This window comes from Castor canadensis, chromosome 18 (genome assembly GCF_047511655.1).
Source record: "Castor canadensis chromosome 18, mCasCan1.hap1v2, whole genome shotgun sequence".
Lineage (NCBI taxonomy): Eukaryota > Metazoa > Chordata > Mammalia > Rodentia > Castoridae > Castor > Castor canadensis.
In genome coordinates, this window is record NC_133403.1 from 39,778,869 (window position 1) to 39,801,488 (window position 22,620).

At 42.5% G+C, this 22,620-nt stretch overlaps 2 protein-coding genes across 6 annotated transcripts in view; one reads left to right on the forward strand and one right to left on the reverse strand.

The window, feature by feature from the left end:
• Nucleotides 1-9,217, forward strand: part of P2rx7 (purinergic receptor P2X 7) — a 46,933-nt gene extending 37,716 nt beyond the window's left edge. For 4 of the 5 annotated variants that reach the window (XM_074060868.1, XM_074060870.1, XM_074060869.1 and 1 more), the window contains 5 exons: nt 662-752; nt 2,066-2,131; nt 2,342-2,491; nt 4,896-4,997; nt 7,164-9,217. In XM_074060868.1, the coding sequence (XP_073916969.1) occupies nt 662-752; nt 2,066-2,131; nt 2,342-2,491; nt 4,896-4,997; nt 7,164-7,661 (907 nt within the window). In that variant the 3' untranslated portion in view covers nt 7,662-9,217. The other variant, XM_074060871.1, reaches the window with a different exon arrangement.
• Ift81 (intraflagellar transport 81) overlaps nt 1-22,620 on the reverse strand; it is a 172,120-nt gene that overhangs the window by 140,050 nt on the left and 9,450 nt on the right. The gene's annotated exons all lie outside the window — the stretch shown is intronic.

A 22,620-nucleotide genomic window follows, 5' to 3' on the forward strand; every position in this document is an offset into this window, starting at 1 on the left:
TACCTCCCTGGCCCCGACCCTACGTGGCCCTAGATGATGTAGAGCAGGAAAAACACTGGCTTGGAGTGTGAGAGCTTGATAGATGAGGTGGTTGTGGGGTACAGACTCACGACAGGATGTAGAGTTTGCAGTATGACTTTCATGGGCTCAGGGGAAATGTAAACAATTTGTCCATTAGTTTGGCTCCATGGTTAATGGATGCTAAACAAACACAAATTCTAAGAAAATACTGACAGGACAGCTTGCCGAGGTGCACTTGTCCCCAGCCCAGTAGTTTCCAAAATTGACCCTCCCTCCTTTGCTGCTTCTATTCTAGAAGTCAAACCTATTTTTCCTCCTTAAGAAATAATCACATTACTTGAATTTTTTTTTAATTCCTCTGCGTTTTGTTAATCCTATACTGGTTAAAAATTTGTTCATGTTAACCTAAACTAAAAGCCCATTTCCTATCACTCTGTGATGACAGAAGTGGTTCCAGGTGGTCAGAGAGAGTAATTCACAGGTTTGGGTTGTGCTCTTCCCTCTGCCAACTATAGCAGCAGCCCCAGAACGCAGACAAGGAAGACTGGATTGGCTACTGGTTTAGTTTTCTTCTCCATAAAATATCATCACTTTCAAAGAAACTGCTGTAAATTAAATATGAATCCTTGTCCTCCTGCAGATACGCCAAGTATTATAAGGAAAACAATGTTGAAAAGCGGACTCTGATCAAAGTCTTTGGGATCCGTTTTGACATTCTGGTTTTTGGCACGGTAAGTCTCTCCTTCCATCCTCAACACCTCCGTCCTATAACTGTGCCCTAATTATTGTTGCAGTTTTAAGGAGGGTCATAGTCATTAGCTGACTCTGCATTTCACTTGTGGGATGAGAGAGGACGATGAAATGTCCTTGGGGGTCCTGATAAACCACTGGAGAATATGGAATGGAATTGGGGGGAAAAATTCTAACATTCCACTTTAAAAATACTTAAAAGAATGAATGAATTAAACCCCTTTGCAAAATAGTTTAAAATAGAATTCGACTCATATTGGCTTCGGGGGAAATGTCTTTTTTTGTTATTGTTGCTGTTCACAGAACTAAGAAGTCCAGTCAGACAGGGCTGGATCCAGGGGTTTAAACAGCATCAAGAGGAAACTGCCTCCTTCCATCTCTTACCCATTTTCCTATTTTAGCATTGTCCTCAGGCTGGCCATCTCTACATGGTGTCAGGCAGCTCCTGATATCTTATAATGAAAAGGGAGTACATCTTTGCCAGAAGTTTCAGCAAAGTTTCAGATAGCAGCCACTAGCTCTTCCTGGCTCCTTATGGGTTGCGTGTCCACTCTGCACCAATCACCATCATCAAGTCATGCCATACTCTCAATGGTTGATCTTGGACCAGCCCTGCCCCAGCCCGCCTCCACCCCTAACCCCTACCAGACTACACCAGACTGAGATAAAAGATGGTCCCTCAAAAGAAAAGTGGGGCGCTGTCTCCAGAAGAAGAGAGAGGATGCCAGGCATAAGAAATTCAACAGCTACAACACCTCACTCAGCAGTATATGGTTTTTGTCGCATTGGTTCTTGCAGCACCAGAATCAATGAGATAGGGCTGAGGGTATGGAAAAGCCACTGAGGAGAAGGACCGTAAGGACACCCAGGGGAAGTTTCCCTCTGCTTCCAAAGAATCCTCACATCACTTCTAGGGAAGGCTTGTCTGAAACCTTCCCCTCTGTGGAGAACAACAACCTGCAGTGGTTCTCCCCTTAGTGTGCTCGTGTGCTTAAAACATTACAGACGGCCAGAGTTGGGGGCACGGCTCAAGTGGTAAAGCTGCTTAGCAAGAGCATGGCCCTGAGTTCAAACCCCAGTACTGCAGGAAAAATAATCATGTATATTAATGATAAGAACGTTATGGATGGCAAAAACAGGAAGCATGACAGCTCACGGTCTTTGGGACAGGGAGGGGTGGGTGCACATCTCAGTCATGCCATGAGGCTCTGCTCCCTGCTAGAACCAACAACTGCATGTTGTGACAAAGAGCATTTCCCTGAGCTGCAACTAACTTTTCTTGCTCTGTTTGCAGGGAGGAAAATTTGACATCATCCAGCTGGTCACGTACATTGGATCCACCCTCTCCTACTTTGGTTTGGTGAGAGATTCTCTTTACCATGCTTTAAGAAAATGATTTAGGGCCAGGTGTGGTAGCACACCTCTGTAATTCCAGCACTTGGGAGGCTGAGGCAGGAGAATTGTGAGTTCAAGGCCAGCCTGAGCTACACATGGAGACCCTGTCTCAAAAAAAAAAAAGGAAGAAAAGAAAATGAAAGTAAGTACAATGCACTTCTCTGGATTTCCCCAGGCCACTGTATTCATTGACTTTCTCATCAACACATACTCAAGCACCTTCTGTCGATCCCGTGTCTACCCCTGTTGCAAGTTCTGTGAACCCTGTGCGGTCAATGAATACTACTACCGAAAGAAGTGTGAGTCAATCATGGAGCCAAAGCTGGTAAGGCACGCTGTGTTTATGGGACACTAAAACACCCCCAGTTTCCATTAGATGGTTTAAAAAACATATAAAAATTTGCTGGGAGTGGTGGCTCATGCCTGTAATCCTAGCTACTCAGGAGGCAGGGATCGGAAGGATCAAGTTTTGAAGCCAGGCTGGGTAAGACCCTACATGGAAAAAAACCCATCACAAGAAAAGGGCTGGTGGAGTGGCTCAAGGTGTAGGCCCTGAGTTCAAACCCTAGCACCAAAAAAAAAAAAAATGTATACAAATTGGTTTAACCTACTAGTGGATATGCCCCTGAATGACCCCAATCAGCCATCTCCTGTTGAGTCCTTTGGTCTTAAGGAGGAATAGACACAAAAATGGAGATGACGATATGTGGGGAAGACAAATTTTCATGTTCTAGAATCTGTCAATTTTGTCATTTATTAAAGTGGTACAGCCCCAAAAAATAGCAGAATGACTTCGCAGAACACTTTGGCAGTGACTGATAGCATTTAAATGGGGAGCTACTTTACAGCCCAGCATTTTCTTTTCTCCATACCTGCCTGGAGAAACCCACCCACAAGTACCCAAGCAGGACAGGTGTACAAGATGTTTAATTGCAATACATTTATTGAGCTATTAATAATTAATAAATGATTATCACAGTGCAGAAACAGTTTCTAAATGTCCCCCGCATAAACAGTGAAAGAAACTATGGTAAACCCATAGTAAGGAGCCAGGCACCGGTGGTGCATCCCTATAATCCTAGCTGCTCAGGAAGCAGTGATCAGGAGGATCGTGGTTCGAAGTCAGCCTGGGCAAATAGTTTGAGAGAGCCTATCTTAAAAAAACTCATTACAAGAAAGGGCTGGCAGAGTGGCTCAAGCGGTAAGAGAGCCAACCTAGCAAGTGTGATGCCCTGAGTTCAAACCACAGTGGTGAAAAAAAAAATCCATAGTAAGGAATATAAGGCACCCCTAAAAAGAATGCAATAGACTATAATGACAGCATCTTTATGGAGTTCTCTTAGGTGCTCTGCACATATTAACTCACTGAAACTTCCCAACAATCCTAAAATAGGGGCTACTATTATCTCTTTCTAGATGTGAGGAAATTGAGGCACAGAGGTTAAATAATTTGCCCAAAGTCAAATGCTAGTAGGTAGTAAAGCAGAAATTCCAACTTAGAAAGGACGACCTCATGTTCACAGCCACTAAGTTACAGCTACTCGTGAGAAGATAGTCAAGACATTTTGTTGGGGGTGGGGAGACACCAACAGCGTAACAATTGTATGGCGTGATATATAGGCTAAAAACAAACAAACAAACAAAATCAACTTCGGGCCCGGGTTAGTGGCACATGCCTGTAATCTCAGCACTCAGGGAGCAGAGGCAAGAGGATTGCAAATTCGAGACCAGTCTGGACTACACAGCGAAACCTTACGTCTCAACAACAAACAACTGTACACGTTAGTTCAGTATGTTGGTTACATGTATGTTACATATGCATTTGGGTACGCACATATGTGAATGTGGGTGTGCACAAACATACGAAAGATACTGGACACTCACTGAAATGGCACAGCAGTTGCTTCTGGAAAGGAGCCTAGGGTGGGGGATAGTCATAGGGAATTTCAGCCTCATCCTTATTGTTTAAATTTTATTAATTTGGGCTTTATTGGGCAAGTCTGCTATACTTAACTCCATGGGTCCCCCCAAAGAGAAATCTCTGATACCTAAAAACAAAGAGTTCCTTTGTGTTTCCCTCATCCAAGAACATACCACCCTTCTTTTTCAGCAGCTGAGTGCACAACTCATCGTCCATTGTACATGGGATCACAACTGAAACAAAAGTTCAGCCAGGCCAGTTGTGGTGGCTCGTGCCTGAAATTCTAGTACTTGGAAGGCTGAGCAGAAGGATTGAGAATTTGGGTCCAGCCTGGGCCACACAGTGAGACTCTGTCTTCAAAAAAAGAGAAAAAAAAAAAAAAAAGAAAGAAAGAAAGAAAGAAAAAGAAAAGTTCATCTTTGCAACTAAAAATAGCCAGCATTTCATGGCTGGCCTATGAAGGGACAAAATTTAATGACCACGTAAGCAACTGAAGTTGCAACTATCATACCTTGCCGGAGACAGTAATTCTAGAGCAGCTGTAATCGAGAACACACAACACACCAGGTGCACTGGAGCTCCGAACAGCAGGCAGTGGACGGTGGACAGGCTGGGTCTCCGAGTCAGGGCCTCGGATTTATGCTTAGGCTCAGAAATCGTTCGTTCTGCTTAACGCGAGTTTGAGGTTCACTTGTTCAATGGTTTGGTACTTGAGAAATGGGAATAACAGCTGACGTTACATGTGAGATAGGCTATTCTTGATAATTCTGTATGAAAATGGATAAACTTTTTAACCTTCTTTTCCTAGACGTTAAAGTATATATCCTTTGTGGATGAATCCCATGTTCGGATGGTGGACCAGCAGCTACTTGGAAAAAGTCTGCAAGATGTGGAGGGCCAACAAATTCCAGTAAGTTAAACTTTTAGTCTTATTTTTTTAAAGAAAATTTACTATAAATATAAACATACATAGAAATTCGCACAAAGCATAACTGATGATGGATTTTCACAAAATCAACATACTCATGAAGTCAGCACCCAGATTAAAAAATTGAATATTCTGGGCTTGGGGTGTGGCTTAGTGGCGCTGTAAGGCCCTGGGTTCCATCCCCAGCCAATAAATAAATAAACACATACATATGTTTATACACACCACACACACACATATATTGTTGGGTTTTTTTGCAGTACTGGGGCTTGAACTCAGGACCTATGCCTTGAGCATTTGTGATTTTTTTTTTTTCCCTCCACCCTGAGATAGGGTCTTGCGAATTAGTTGCCTGGGCTGGCTTTGAACTTTGATCCTCCTGCTCTCTGCCTCCTGAGTAGCTAGGATTATAGACATGAGCCACCAGCACCTGGCTTATATTTTTATATCTATTTTTCATATTGAATATTCCTAGCAGAAGTCCTTTTATGCCCCCACTTAATTGCTACCTTTCCTTAAAAGTAGCCATGAACCTGTATCTAAGGATTAGTCTTATTTCTTCTAGAGCTTTATAAAAATTAAGCCATACAAGCTGTGCAGTGATGCACACCTGGATTGCTAGCACTTGGGAGGCTGAGGCAGGAGAATCACTTGATTGTAGGAGCTCCAGACCAGCCTGGTCACTATGGTAGACCCTGCCTCAAAACAACTGAGTCATATACTAAGTAAGTACTCAGGATATACTCTGCTGAGTGGCTGACTCCTTTCCCTCAATTTTACTTTTGTGAGTTAGCCATGACATCACATGACAACAGTTCATTCTCCTTGTTATATAATTTCCATTTTGCAAATGTCCAATTTCACTATTCTGCTATGACTATAGATATTTGGTAAGCTTCTAGTTTGGGGCAAATGCCAGTCATGCTGCACGGCAAACACATGGCCTACAAGTCCTGTGTCAGGCATACGTTTGGATTTAGTCGATGCTAGCCAACAGAGCTCCAAGGCTTTCTGCTCACACCCTCCATGGCAGGGCTGGCTGCTGAGCAGCTTTGCTGGCGGTGTAGTACCCTGAGGAGCCATGGCCAATGACCACGAATTAGGTAGCTGAAAACAAAAGTCTATTCTGCCACAGTCTGGAAGCGGGATGCCTGGAACCAAGGTGATGGGGAGAATCTTTCTGCTTTTCTAAAATTTCTGCAGTGTTGGGGATTGAACCCATGGCCTTGTGCACACTAGGTAAGAACTCTACCACTTCAGCTACAGCCCCGGCCCCTTGCTTCTTCCTAACATCTGGCACTTGGGGCACTGGCTAGGACCCCAAGTCAAGGATGCTTGGAAGTGGCAACAGCAGTCATCTCTGCCTCATTCCCTGTCTCGGGGAGGAAGCCTGAGACTACTACAAATATGTCATTATTCATATTTGTGTAAGTTTTTCTTTTCTTTTTTCTTTTTGATGGTACTGGGGTTTGAAGTCACAGCCTAGCACTTGCTAGGCAGGCACTGTACTACTTAAGCCACATCCCCAGTGTAGTTGTATAAGTTTTAAAGAATGCTATATTGGAGTAAGAAAATTCTCAAGGCTGGGCGCCCTGTGACTCACTCATGTAGTCCCGGCTAATTGAGCGGCTGAGATCAGGAGGATAGAGGTTTAAGGCTAGCCTGGGTAAGTAAGTCTCAAGACCCCATCTCCAAAAAGTAATCAGAGCAAAATGGACTGGAGGTCCTGACTTCAAATCCCACATCCACCAAAAAAAAAAAAGGAAGAAAATTCACAGCACTGTGCTCCTTTGTGTAACGGCCTGCCATCCTCTCACCCTTTTAGTAGCATCCTAATAAACCTTTGTTTTTGCCTAAAAAATTTCTCTTCTGTGTCGTTTGCTAGTTTTTATCATGAGTTTTTAAGTAATTTTTTTCTGCTTCTTTTGAAATGATCAATGAGTTCCCCCTCTAATATGTTGGGAATCGACTTTCAATATTGTGATTGTTTTCTCCCTTTTTTGTAGTGGGGATGGAATCCAGGGTCTCAAATGCAGCTGACAAGCACTGTACCACGGAGCCATATCCCGGTCCCTTTATTTTCAGATAAATACTGCCTCAGCTCTTGGAGTTATCATTGCTGATGCTTTGGAACTCGGTCTTTTTCAGAGACCTGCGATGGACTTCACAGACCTGTCCAAGCTGTCCCTGTCTCTCCAGGACCCACCCCCCACTCCTGGACAAGCACAGGAAATGCAGCCACTTTGCAAACAGGTGACTCCCAGCTCTGGAGCCAGCCCCAGCTGGTGTCAGTGTGGTAGCTGCCTCCCTTCCCAGCTCCCCGAAAGCCACAAGTGCCTGGAGGAGCTGTGCTGCCGGAGAAAGCCAGGGCCGTGCATCACCACCTCCGAGCTCTTCAGGAAGCTTGTGCTGTGCAGAGGAGCCCTGCAGCTCCTCCTGCTCTACCAGGAACCCTTGCTGGCACTGGAGTCAGAAGACACCAACCGCCGGCTGCGGCACTGCGCCTATAGGTGCTATACTACCTGGCGCTTTGGCTCCCGGGACATGGCAGACTTTGCCATCCTGCCCAGTTGCTGCCGCTGGCAGATCCGGAAGGAGTTTCCCAAGAGTGAAGGGCGGTACAGCGGGTTCAGGAGTCCTTACTGACAGCCGGGCTGCGGCAGTCACGTGGATAGTCCTGTGACGTGCACAGTCGGAGCGTCACACGCGTGACTCCGCAGCCTCATTTTCAGCCAAAGGGAAATGTGCTTTCCTCTCCTTCAGTCGTGATGGCCCTGATCGTGGGGTGCGCAGGACAGAATAGCCAACCAACAAACCAGAATTCCAAGGCTGGACTGAGTGCCAAATGGAGATTTAGGTCTGGATTCCAAGCTGTGTGGTCCTGGGCCTTCAATATCTGTACCTCAGACTCCTCATTACCAGCCAATGTCAGAGCTATTGTGAGGACAGATTGAGTCTGTGACCATGAACTGTTTGTGAATGCGTGAAGAGTTCCATGGATGCAAAGTGTCCAATTGTGAGGTCAGGCTAGGATATGTCTAACTAAGAGCAAACCCTTTGGATCCTAGATGGAGAATGTGGGGTTTTAAAGGTGGCCATACATTCATTGACCCTTGTCCTTCAAGACCTGAGGACTTTGTATCCTCCCATTGAGTGTGGTCAGCTCTGGTGGCCTTACTCAATAATGGATGTGGTGCTGTATCCATTTTAGGGTCTTAAGAGGCTGGGAGCTTCTACTTGCTGTCCCTCAGAACTCTTGCCAAGGGGGATACCAGCCCCCAAAAAAGAGACTATTCCAAGACCATCCTGCTTGAGGAAGCACAACCAGCCATGTAAAAGGGGAAGTGCTCAACCAGCTCCCAGATCTCGTGCCATCCAAGCCACGTCACCACCCATGAAGCAGCCTTCTGGTGGCTCCAAAACTGTATTAGACACCTGAAATGAGACCTGCCCAGGCAACCTGGAGGAACAATCTGTTGCCTTAAATCACTAGTTTGGGGACAATAGATAACTAGGACAAAAAGCAAACCTGATGCATGGAGACACAGACCCTGCCCACACCTTCTCTGATTCTAAGGTACTTAGGGAGCTCAGACTGTCCTTGAGGCCCCTCTGGAGCTTAGGTCTCTGGTGGGACAGGTCTGAGGGGGCTGTGGACCAAATGACAACATCAGACCAGCCCTGGAAGCCATCAAATCTGTGTGCTACCCAATACATTCCAGTCCTCACAATCCTATGACTGCAAGTGAAACTAGAAAAGGCTGCCTTAGTGCTTTAACATCCTGGATTTTGCAACCAATTAGAATAGATACAGTCTGGATGCTGCTTTAAAAAGCAGCCCACACTGCCAGGCATGGTTGGTACATGCCTGTAATCCCAGCAATCAAGAGGCTAAGGTGGGAGGATTGTGAGTTTGAGGCCAGCCTAGGCTACACAGTGAGACCCTATCTCAAAACAGAAGCCAGGCACTGAGGCTCACATCTATAATCCTAGCTACTCAGGAGGCAGAGATCGGGAGGGTCACAATTCAAAGCCAGCCCAGGAAAATAGTGCACAAGACCCTATCTTGAAAAAACCCTTCACAAAAAAGAACTGGTGGAGTGGCTCAAGGTGTAGGCCCTGAGTTCAAATCCTAGTACTACAAAAAAAAAAAGAAAGGACCCACACCTCAACCTTCACTTTTTCTACATAGCAACCTCTAAGGATGTGGAAATGAATAGCCGTAGGTTTGGGGGGCCCTGTCTCAGGATTTCCTTTACATGGTTTTGTTACCATAGTTGGCTATTTATTTCTAAACAACTTAAGAAAATGTGGTATCTATACACAATGGAATTTTATGCAGCCATGAAGAAGAACGAAATGTTATCATTCGCTGGTAAATGGATGGAATTGGAGAACATCATTCTGAGTGAGGTTAGCCTGGCTCAAAAGACCAAAAATCGTATGTTCTCCCTCATATGTGGACATTAGATCAAGGGCAAACACAACAAGGGGATTGGACTATGAGCACATGATAAAAGCGAGAGCACACAAGGGAGGGGTGAGGATAGGTAAGACACCTAAAAAACTAGCTAGCATTTGTTGCCCTTAACGCAGAGAAACTAAAACAGATACCTTAAAGCAACTGAGGCCAATAGGAAAAGGGGACCAGGAACTAGAGAAAAGGTTAGATCAAAAAGAATTAACCTAGAAGGTAACACCCACACACAGGAAATCAATGTGAGTCAATGCCCTGTATAGCTATCCTTATCTCAACCAGCAAAACCCCTTGTTCCTTCCTATTATTGCTTATACTCTCTCTACAACAAAATTAGAGATAAGGGCAAAATAGTTTCTGCTGGGTATTGAGGGGGGGAGCGGGAGGGGGTGGATTGGGTGGTAAGGGAGGGGGTGGGGGCAGGGGGGAGAAATGAACCAAGCCTTGTATGCACATATGAATAATAAAAGAAAAATGAAAAAAAAAAAAAAAAAAAAAAAAAAAAGATCCCATGCCAATCAACAAGCCAGGCATGGTGGTATGTGCCTGTCATCCCAGCTACATGGAAGACCATCAGTAGGAGGACTGTGGTCTAAGGTTAGCCCTGGGCAAAAGTTCAAGGACCAATCTGAAAAATAACTAAAGAAAAAAGGGCTGGGTATGTGGCTCAAATGGTGGGGCCTACCTAGTAAGTGGAAGACCCTGAGTTTAAACTCAACTACCAGGAAAAAAAAAAGAAGTAACTCCTATCACGTATAATAAAACCCTGTACATGTTTAAAACTATACATTTCAATAATGCTAACATGGTTTTTGTTTTGGGAGTTGTTTTTTATTTGCTTTTTGTTTTGTTTTGTTTTGTTTCAGTACTGGGGATTGAACCCAGGGCCTTGGGTTTGCTAGGCAAGCACTCTACTAAAGCAATATTTTACAGCCAATAATACAGAAATGTGAAATCCTTTAAAACCTACCATACAACCTTGCCTACTATTTTAACTTCACTTTATACTACTCTCTCCCTAATTTCTAAACATAGAAAGAATATATAATTGTTGAACTACAGGTATATACATATATATATATATAAAAACATGTATATATATTCTTGTGTGTGTGTGTGTTAGTATACCTGCAATGAAGGTTGACCTTATTTTTTAATTGTTAAAACTGAATCTATACAGCCATTAGGGTATTTATGTTCTGCAGGAAAATAGTATGTTTGATTAAAATATGCATGTGCATGTAGGAACAGTTACAAAAAAAAAAAAAAAAAAAAAAAAAAAAAAAGAGTAAATGGTACACTGTGAAGACTATTAAAATACTGTGATTTGATGATCTGTGAGTTTTATGTGTACTCTAAGACTTACCATTTTGATACTTAAAAAAAAAACCAGAGGGTTTCTATTAATGTAAAACAGATGGATTAAAAATCTTCTTTTTTTGACCCAGGGTTTTATCTGACTTTAAACTCAGGAATCAAGTTAATCGTGCCATATTGAATTTTTATTTTTACTACCTTTTCGGAGATATTTTTGAAAAGTAGACAATATATAGCTTCTTTAGAACTGAAATTTTTTACTCCAAGAACTCTATGTAATGGCTACAGGTTTCCCTTCTGGTGGCCTCTGAGCCTTCATATATTTATTTTCTGTGCCTTATTTCTCATGTATTTTTGTAAAGTAGTTGAGGCCCCAGGTAGAGGCAGAATTTGGAGTAGCAAATGATCACTGGATCCTTCTTCTCTTTTCCTTCACCTTCCCCACTGATCCTCTGGACAAGAGGGTGACATGCTTCTTTCACAGTGTGTAAAATGTCTAACACTTATTATAGTAACAGGGATCACATTTATATTCTTATTTTTAGTCTGCTGCATACAACACTGCCATTGCCAAGGGCAGTGAGCAGCACATTTTGCAGAATCTGTTTTCTTACAGCTAAATGCATTCTTCTATTATGGCAGTTGCACAGTGATCACAACTTCACCCCTGTGTCAGAAGGGAAAAGAGCCGCTTTCCTGGTGTAGATTGGATGGCTTCCTGTAGAACTGGCAATGGACTTGTACTTGTCTCTTTAAAGGGAACCATTTTTCAATCTTCCTAGTTCTTGACTGTTTTGATAATAAAAATGATTTGTAATACACTTATTTTAAGTGTTTTCTTTGATTCCTTTTTTTCAGAAAGGTTCCAAATCCCAATGAACACATTCATTTTCCCACTCAACAAATACTCATTGAAGACCAGTGACAAATGTAGTTGCTGCTGTTGTGGAGGTGTAAGAAGATAGACATCGATCAAATAATTCAAACAAATATAAACTTGTAACTTGTGGTGAATATCCTGGTGAAGAAGAAATAGGGCTCTGAGAGCCTATACTAGGAGAATTTGACCTACTTGAGAAGATCAGAGAAATCCTACTTAAAGAATGAGTTAGCTAAAATCTGAAGAGTAAGTACTAGTTAACTAGGGTGATACAGGAAAGAAAAACATTCTAGGTACAGAATAGAATTGCAAAGGTCCTGGGGCAGAAAAAGCGTATCAGCCAGGTGCTGGTGGCTCATACCTGTAATCCTAGCTACTCAGGAGGCAGAGATCAGGAGGATCAAGGTTGGAGGCCAGCCTGGGCAAATACTTCAAGAGACCCTATCTCAAAAATACTCAAAACAAAATAGGGCTGGTAAAGTGGCTCAAATAGTAGAGTGCCTGCCTAGCAAGTGTGAGGTCCTGAATTCAAACCCCAGTACTGCCAAAATAAATAATTTTTTAAAAGATATCAGGTTTGCAGAACCTAGAGACCTGTATGACTACACCATAAATAACATAAGGAAGTCCAGTATGAGACAGCTGGATAGGGGCCAAACTGCACAGAACCTTGTAGGCCATGGCAGAGTTTGGACAGTTATAAAGGGTTTTAAGCTGTAGCCCTGGTGAGATCACATAAAATTTTTAGAAGATCACACTGATCACGTATGTAGAAAATAAACTAGGGGTGGTGGTGGCTATGATTTTAATTTTCATTTGCCCTGTCCCTACTTCATGAAACATTTGCTGCAAATATGCAGCCTAATGGACTGATCTCGTCTTCCCTCCTCTTTCCCTTGGGAAGTCACAAAAAGACCAGCACTGACATAAAAGGAGGACAAACTTTATGCTTGATTTTCAGAACACTGCCTGTACCAGGTTGGTGGGGTAAGATCACTTCCTGAGTTTCAGATTAGGGAAGGACTATATAAAATCAAGAGATGAAGGGTGTTGACAGAACCCACTGAGGCCTTCTGCCCTGAGGCAGAAAGCCTGAAATTACCTTCTACTCCACGTGCTGCCTTGATATCTGGTGAAATCAGGAGGCCCAAGAACTGTCTGACCACAAAGTCCTCCTTTCCCCAGTCCTCCATTGGAGAAGTTTGTCTTGTTAAACAACCTTCCTTGTCAAACAGGGCAGATGAAGTTCCTGCTCATTCTGTGGGATTGTCCAAACAAGCCAGTACCGTCCTCCGCTAGAGACTGGAAATACCTCACCCTTCTGACCCTACCAAGCTGGCCTCCCACCGGCTCTGCTTATTCCTGCTGCTTCTGCATGCTACAGCCACGCACTCCTGCATGGCATGTGGTGTCCTCCCCACTGAGCTGTGAGTATCTGTGACTAATTGTTGCTGATCTTATCTGTCCAGTGTTAGGTGTTCAGTTATTCCTAAAACCCCCGGGTGGGAATCCCATCCTCACCAATGAGGCGATTAAAACATTCCAAATTCCAGACTGTTAGCCCAGGAAAATTAGAGGCGTATAGCCAGATGAAGTGAAATCAAGCTGTGGTTCTAGCTACTTGGGAAGCTGAGGTGGTAGGATCACTTGAGGCCAAGAGTTTGAGACCAGCCTGGGCAACATAGCAAGGCCCCATCTCAATGAATGAATGAATAAATAAATGGATTAATTGATGAATGAATGAATAAATACAGGAATCAATAAATAAAATTAAGAGACTTGGCTTGACTTTTGCCAAAGTCACTGTCTACAGAGCTCAAGCTACTGTAGCCAACCAGGAACCCTGACCCCCCCACCCCCCACTTACTGAAATCATCCACTGGGATGCACAGGTGAGGTTTTGCTCTGCTGGTTGTTTCTCAACCCATATTCTAATCCCATGCCGTCATCCATCGTTCTGGGAATCCCAGAGTGTCCCCTGATTCAACTCTTTCTCTTTTCTGAATAGATTTAGAAATCACTCTCTTTTTACCATGACCTTTCAGTTTCCTGTTTTTCAGCTACAGGGAGCTAGGAATCAGGTTTCTTAAACCTGGGAGGATTTTGCCTTTTCCAACATTCTGAATGAATTATTAAGGTCACATAAGCCTGAGTCTTGTAACTGCCAGCCCAAAAGGCTGAGATAAGGACCAACTGAAACTGACAGACAGGGTCCTATGCAAACCTGATGAGTGGCGTTAATGACAAGAGTTTCCAATTTATTTCCTCAGCAAATAAGCTCCTCACTGGCAAGGCGCTCACCTTGGCTTTGTGGCCCTCTATATGTCCATAAGGGCAGAGAAGTGCAATGGTCACTGGAAAGAGAGCACCTGGCTCAAATGCTGGCTTAGCCACTTACTAGCTACAGGGCCTCTGGCAGCTTGTCACATGTCTAACCAGGTTAGTCAATCTTCTCCTAGTATTTGGATGGTGCTCACACAGCACTTCTGTGCTCTAGGGCCACATATTTAATCACTTTTGAGTAAGTTATTTTCATAGTTTAGGAGTAACTCAAGGACAGAGAGAAGTCACTCCCTCTGCTCCTCTACCCACCCACCTACCTGTACTCTACCAGAAGTGCCTCTTCCCAAGCAGCAGACCATAGCAGTGCACACCATCAGCTCAATTCCTGAGTCAGATATGCAAAGACACCCTTGGTGTCTCCTCCTCTCTCCTTCATTCCCTCAATCTCATCATGTCATTCAGCATACACTGACTGAGCGAGCCTGGCACTGTGCAGGTGCTAGGAATAAGCAAGTGGACAGGTCAGGCTCCCCTGGAGGGGAGATGGAGTGGGATGAATATAGCCTGAGACAAAAAGTTTGGAAGAGACAAGAAGAATGCATGATAGAAGCCATGGAGTTCCCTCTGACAAGGTCAGAGATGATCACTCCAAGGAAGAGACATTTAAGCTACACCTGAATATCAAGAAGAAGCTGGCTGTGACAAGCTGGAGGAAAAACATTTGGGGCAAAGCAAAGAAGGGAGAAAGAAATGAGTATGCCCCAGTGTGTCAGATGAACAGTGCATCTCAGATTTTCAGACATGGCTGCTGCCTTCTGAGTCCCAAAGCTTGTTTTCTTACTGCTTCATAAACCATGTGATCCCATTTCACAAAACAGAAGCCCAGAGAAAGGTAGAGCCCACACAATCAAGCATACTCTTGGGAGCTTGATGACGCTGGGAGATATGAGTGGGCCTCACTAGGACACATGCAGTGGATAAGACGACACATTCCCAATAGGACCAGTGGCAATGAGCCAGGCTGAGACTCACATAGACCTGACTCACTCCCCAGATTGGGAGAAAATAGGTGAAGATTAAATAGGGACTGATATGGGGAAATCTTATAAAGAAAAGGGGCTGAGGTGTTTGGACCAGTTGCAAAGTCATCGAAAGTCATTCTTGGGCTGACAGGGGACATGAGGAAAACTATGACTGAAGAACATGGGTGTGGTGGTGCATGTCTGTAACCCCAACACTTGAGAGGCTCAGACAGGAGAATCACAGATTGAGACCAGTCTGGGATACATAGCAAGACTCTGAAAAAAAAAAAATCCTTGGGCTAGAGGTGTACCTCAGCTGTAGACGCCATGCTTAGCATATGCGAGGCCTTGCTGTTGGCCCCCAGCACTGCAAACAAACAACAATAATACTCAGCCATGTGGACACTGATGGAAGGGGAGTCCTGGGGAAGGACATCATTTATATCTGCAGGAATCATGAGAAAATGACTCAATACGCCACTTGGACTACTGAATGAGTGCTAGCAATAGAAAGGGAAAAATCTAAAAAAATAACTTTTTAAACTCTGTTAGGTCCACTAGTAAGAGACTGGTTAAATAATGTATGGCACCTCCATATAACAGCAGGGTATGCAGCTACTTAAAATGATGCCACAGAAGGACAGTTAATGACATGGACATATGTTCCAGGCAGAACACAATATGCATGGCATTTCCTGCTAAAGATAACGAGAGGCTTTAATTAGATCTCTTTTTTTTTCCTGTAAAGATAGTATTTATTAAAAATTTTTAAGATGGGCATAGCAGCACAAGTGAGCACTTGGGAGGCCATAGCAGAAAAGATCACGAATTCAAGGCCAGCTTGGGCTACATAATAAGACACTGTCTCAAAAAATAAATAGCTGGGTGCTAGTGGTTCCTAACTAATCCTAGTCACTTTGGAGGCTGAGATTGGGAGAATCGTGATTCAAAATCATCCCAGGCAAAGAAAGTTTTCGAGACTCAATCTCAATGAAAGAAAAGTTGGATGTTCCTGTCATCCCAGCAGTGGTGGGAAGCATAAAATAGGATCTCAGGCCAAGCTGGCCTGGGCAAAAAGTGAGAACCAATCTCCAGAATAACCAGAGCAAAAAGGGCTGAAGTTGTGGCTCAAGTGGTAGAGCAGCTGCCTATCAAGTACAAAGCCCTGAGTTTAAACCCCAGTATCATTAAAAAACAAAATACCTTCAACCCTGAACACACATTTAAAAAGACAAATTGCCTAGTTCCTCTTTGGAATATGTCATGGATAATACAAATTCAGTCACCCAGAGATGTCAGAAAAGGTTAGTGGCATTTCCTGGAATTCAGAATCAAATTTAAAACATTTTTTAAAGATTTTCCTCTATTGTGATTTGTTTTAACTCAATAAAATTTGGCATGTGACTAGCATTATACCTCTCTTCCTCCTCTGTAATTGTGATGAATACATATATTTTTTCTACTTTTTGCAATACTGGGAATCACACCTAAGGCCTTATATGTGTTAGGCAAGCACTGTATTACTGAGCTATATGCCTAACTCTTAGTGGTTTTTATTTATTTATGTATTTGTTTATTTTGAGACAGAGTCTCACTACATAGCCACACCTGGTATTATGACAATTAGATTTTTAATACAAAATTTAATGTTTGATGCCAGGTATGGTTGCATACGTCTGTAATCCCAGCTTCTGGGGAGTGGAGGTTTAAAACCAGCCAGGGCATGCAACAAATAAACAATAAACTGGGCTGGTAGTTCACCTCAGTAATCCCAGCTTCATAGGAGGCACAGATAGGAATATCTTGATCTGAGGCCAACCCCAGGGGAAAAAACCTGAGACCGTATCCAAAAAATAACTTAAGCTGGGGATGTGGCTCAAGTGGCAGAGCACCTGCCTGACAAGTGCAAGGCCCTGAATTCAAATTCCAGTACTGCCAAAAGAAAAAAAAATGGTTACAAACAAAACTCACGAATAATGCTTTGGCAACTATGAGAGTTAAGATTTGAGGGAAATTTTTTCATGTGATTAGAAAAAGAAACTTTTTAGTGCAAGGCCCTAAATTCAATCTCCAGTATTGCAACACAAAAAAGAAACAGACAGACAGACGCTCAGAAAGAAAGACATTTTTCTTTCTTTTTTTTGTAGAGTTTTATCATTCTTTTGGTCTGAGTCTTAATCACAGGCTTGGGTCAGCTTGCTGAGCCTTCTTCCTTGTGCCATTATTACCGTATCGTGTTAAGAAAACATTCTACTGGAAACCCCAGCAAGGCCAGGAAACTGGGAGAATAAGGGAACAGTACATTTAGGAAAGAGGAAGCAGGAATTTGCAAGGAAGAAGGGATATGCCAGTAGAGGTGGATATTAATCTTACCTTTGGCTTTCTTCTGGTGGAACTGGAGGCCTGACCTTGTTGGAGGCACTGACTTTGCTGTGGGTGTGCAATTTCTACTGTCCTGATAATACTAAGTCTGCCTTCACCTTCAGAAACAGCACTAAAGGACAAGCTCTACAGACTGACTTGAGACTCCCTGAGTCTTGTGAACAAGAGGGCATCATATGTGCGCTGTGCTTGCTCGCAGAGTAAGGACCACCTGGTGCAGCACCTGGAAGCAGCTTTTGCTTGCTCAGGTTCACCTGCAGTGACTCCTGTATCACTTCGGGAGACTTGGCCTCTGAGGAGGGTGAAGTAGGATACTGGTCAGCATCAGGCCACACCAGTGGGCAATTACTGTGAGTATTCTGCCAGGTTGAGGTTTTTGAATGTGTCACAGAGGACCCATCAAAAAGAGCAGGTTGTCCTGGAAATGAAGGTGGCACCATGAGGAATATAGAGAGGCAGAAGCTGCTCACAGAAAATGATGCAAACGTCAAAGTAAAGCAGAAAGGGGTGAAATTTTCACTTTGGAAAATTCGCTTCAACTAATTCCAATCTATAAAAATCTATGTTTGCAAAATAAGAAAATGGTATGGGTGTGAGTAGGTTTTGCTTCACAAAGGGATTCATGAGAAGATGAAATTCCTTTCCATAACATTTGAGTAGTTATAAACATTTGGGTTTTTTGTTACTGTTATTGTTTTTTGAGACAGGGTCTTACTCTGTAGCCCAGGCTGTCCTGGAATTCTCCATCCTCCTGCCTGGGCCTCTCAAGTCTTCTTTCAGAGCCCATCTTTAAAGCTCTGAAACTCATCTTAATCTTCTTGTTTTATTATTGGGCTGAAAATGAACTCTTGGGTACCTTAAATCCCAAGCTACTTTCTCCATTGTAGAAATGAGATCAATTTGTACTTGACATTAAGCTTATGTAAAGTACTTAGTATACTACCTAGCAAGTGGTTCCCTAAAATCAAAAGTCCACACCATGGCCCCAAAGGCCCTACTTGATCTGGCCTCTGACTACCCCTCCACACCTCAGCTCACATCACTCTCCACCTGGCACACTCCACTCCACTCATATTCACCTTCTATTCCTGGAACACATTAAGCTCGTTCCTACCTCAGGGCCTTTGCACTTGCTATTCTCACTGCCTAAAATACTTTCTCCCACATTGTCATAAGAATGGCTCCTTCACAGCATTCAGATATTGACTCAAATGCACTTATTTAGAGAGGGCTACCTACCTCTAACCTAAAAGCTATGTAGAGAATTCAGCACCCAGCCAAGAATGCACACTCTCTTCTGGGGGAGGGGCACATGGGACCGTTATAAAAACAGACATGTATTAGACCATACATTTTCCAAAATATATCCCAATGCTCAGTATGATACAGAAAAGGTTCTTCCACCACATTTCAATGGAATTAAAAATTAATTTTAAGAAAATATATTTTAAAATTATTTGGAGAGTCTATAAAATGTTACTAAACAACTCTTGGAAATATTTAGAACTAGATGATAATGAAAATACTACATGTCAATATTGGTGAGGCACAGCTAAAGCAGTATTTTAAAGGAAGTGGAGGACATGATGTTAAGTAAGCCTGGTTCAGAAAGCCAAAGACCACGTTTTCTCTACATGGAAGACAGATCCAAAAGATAAATATACACAAAACCAAACATGATCATATACAAACTCATATGTAGAATGTGTTTGTAATAGTGGGACTACTCTGTGGAACTCATGGAAGGAGGGAAAGGAGAAGAGAACGATACAGCATCGACAATATTGTAAAACGTAACATCTGTGAAAGTAGAGGATGTAAGAATATGGTGCTGGTGGCTCATGCCTGTAATCCTAGCTATTCAGGAGGCAGAGATCAGGGGGATCATGGTTCAAAGCCAGCCTGGGCAAATAGTTCATGAGACCCTATCTCAAAAATACCCATCACAAAAAAGGGCTGGTGGAGTAGCTCAGGGTAAAGGCCTTGAATGTAAGCCCCAGTACCGCAAAAAAAAATAAAATAAATAAAAGGGGGAGTGGGAGCCAAAGGAGTAAGGAAGAATAATGGAAGGAGTTGAACAGACAAAGTAAATTATACTCACAGCATGGGATACATTGAGAAACCCTTCTGAACATTGACTTAAATATTAATAATGAAATGCAGGGCTATAAAATAGGTACAGAGTGTGGGGGGGTTACTTTGTGGGAGGGGGGAGGATGAATAAAGGAGATTAAGGTGACAGTATATGGTTGATGGACTTCATGTACTTACATGAAACAGAACAAAGAAACTTCTTGCAACTGCTTTAAGTGGGGCAAGTGGAGGGTTGAGGGGAGAGAGGATGGGGGTGATCTCACCAATGTACAAGATAAGCCTATTTGGAATTGTCACTATGAATCCCGCCCTGTACAATAAATATATCCTAATTTAAAAATCTCTAAGTAAAAAATAAAGGGAAGTGTATAGCAATATATATTTGTATATATACATCATACACACAGAAAGGTTAGAAAAAATAAGCCAAGTATTCAACTTAAAGCACTGGAAAGACAACAACAACAAAAACTAAAAGAAGTAAGAAGGAAATAAATATTGGGGCAGAAATCAATGAAATGCAGAACTGAAACAATTAACAAAACAAAAACTAGTCCTATGGAAAGATTACTAAGGCAGAAGCCCTGCTACAGATGTGTCTAAGAAAGAAAGATAGGAAACCACCAAGTTAAATGTTAAAAATACCAAGAGTATTACAAGCAACGGTGCTAACGCATTTGCACAACTTCCCTGACTGCCCGTACCCATCTTGGCTGACCCCTGCCTGCCTCTTGGCACTGGGATATAAGCATCTTGAGACAAGAAGTTTTGTCTCCTTGGTTCACAAATAAAACAAGACAGTGACTAGCACAGGCCTAGCAGGAAATAACTATTTATGAATGCATGGATGAATGTCCCTGATGAGCTGACAAAATGAGGACAGGTAGTTCTTCCCAGCACAGACATTTCAGTTTGCCTCCAGCAGATCTGCATGGGCAGGACTGTAAGCAAATGTTGGAAGGTCAAGGAATCTGACTGTATCAATGCCTCAGTGTGTCTGCACCTTGGTTATTTCTGGAGCCACTCTAAGGAACTGTGAATTTCTGGCTCAGTAGGCCACAACTGCATGCATATTCAGGGTATGAAAAGTAAAGGGAGAAAACAGTTTGGAGGTTCCTGAAAAAATTTAAACACAGGATTACCACATAACCCAGCAAATCCACTCCTAGGTATATACCCTGAACTGAACACAGGTATCACACAGATACCGCACACATATGTTCAAAGCAGCACTGCAGCACTGTTCACAACAGCCCAAAGGGGATATAGCCATACAACAGATTATTTAGCCATAAAAGGGAAGACGTACTGATGTATGCTACAGTGTGAATGAACGTCAGAAACACTGTGCTAAATGGAAGAAGCCAGACCCAAGGTCATGTCTGGATGACCTCACTTATAGGAAACATGGAACCCTAGATAGATCCACAGAAAAGGAAAGCAGATTGGTGGTTTCCAGGGATCTAAGGAAGGGAAAATGTGGAGTGACTGCTTCATGGGTATGAGGTCTCCTTTTGGGGTGATAAAATGCTTTGTAATTAGATAGAAGTTGTATACTGTAAACATTCTAAATGTCTCTGAATTGTTCACTTTAAAAGGGACTAGAGGCATCGCTCGAGTGGTAAAGCACCTAACAAGTGCAAAGCCCTGAGTTCAAATCCCAGTACTGCCCAATAAATAAACGGTTAATTTTTGTATACTTTAAATTTTCTTGAGAGTGTTGTTACAATAAAATTGAAAAAACAGAAAAAGGGTTGATTTTATATTATGTGAATTTTGCCTAAATTTAAAAGAAATAAATAAACAACAAAGAGTAAAGCAACACCAAATACACATTTGACCAAATGACCGAATGTTATAATCAATAGCCAAAGCTTAGCATTACTATCCTGGAATAAATTGCCATGGTACAAGAATAGATCTGAAAATTTCCTAAAAGTTTAATTATTACTTTAATTTCATTATTACATTTTATGAATCAAATTTTAAAGTTGATTTTTGTGTGTGTGTATGGTACTGGGGATGGAACCCAGGGCCTCTCACATGCTAGGTGAGCCCTGCACCACTGAGCAGTGTACCTCACCCTAAAGTTTAATTTTTGTACGTAGGAGCAGTGATTCCCTGGCACTATTACCTGATGGATTGCTTCTGTGATGGCTGTCCTCTGGGCACTGATGAGATGCTCGCTTCCAAAGATTCAGAGATATTCCTAAGATTTTTTTGGCTTGCTCTGCCAGGATAGGGCATCACTAATAGTGATGTGGCCACTTGCTATGGCTTGAATATGTCCCCTCTGAAATTCAGGTATGGCCAATGTGATAGGGGTAGAGGCCTAAGAGGTGATTAGGGCATGGCAGCTCTTCCCTCATGGATGGGGTTAAGGCCCTTAAAAAGAGGCTTCACACAGTTTAATTAGCTTGCCTTTGCTCATTCCACCAGGTGAGGACACAGCATTCAAGGAAGCAGAGAGCAGCCCTACTAGATAACTGAACCTTGATCTTGGACTTCCCAGCTTCAGAACAGTGAGAAATAAATTTCAGTTCTTTATAAATTACCTATGCTGTGGTATTCTGTTACAAAAACACAAATGGACTAAGCTACCACCAAACCATTAAGTTTTCCTTCCTCCTACATGTGATCTGACCATGGTAAGGATTTGTCTCTCATCCGGGCATATTGCCCATGCCTGTAATTCCAGCTACTCTGGAGCCAGAGGCAGGATGATTGGGAGCTCCAGAGCAGCCAATCTCAGAAACAAAACACAAAACAAAGGGACTTAAGGCATGGTTGAAGAGATAGAGCACTTTAGCAATCTCAAAGCCCTGGGCTCAATCTCTAGTTTACAAAAAAAAAAAAAAAAAAAGACTTGTACCTAAAAATTGTGTTGATAATGTAATTTCACTAAAATAATACCACAAACTGTAGCTTGATGCTCTCCTTAGAGACACCCTCTGAATATTTTCAAAAACAAGTTAAAAATGATTTCTTTATTCCTATTTTAAGTTTCTAATATCTTTGTATGCATTATATTTGTACTTGAATTATTATCTAGTAAAGAAGATCTCTCCTAATAGTCTGTCAACTGGTTTTTCTATTAAACTGTTAGAAAGTTCTTAGTCATTGTTTTGAAAATAAAGGTTTCTAATTATT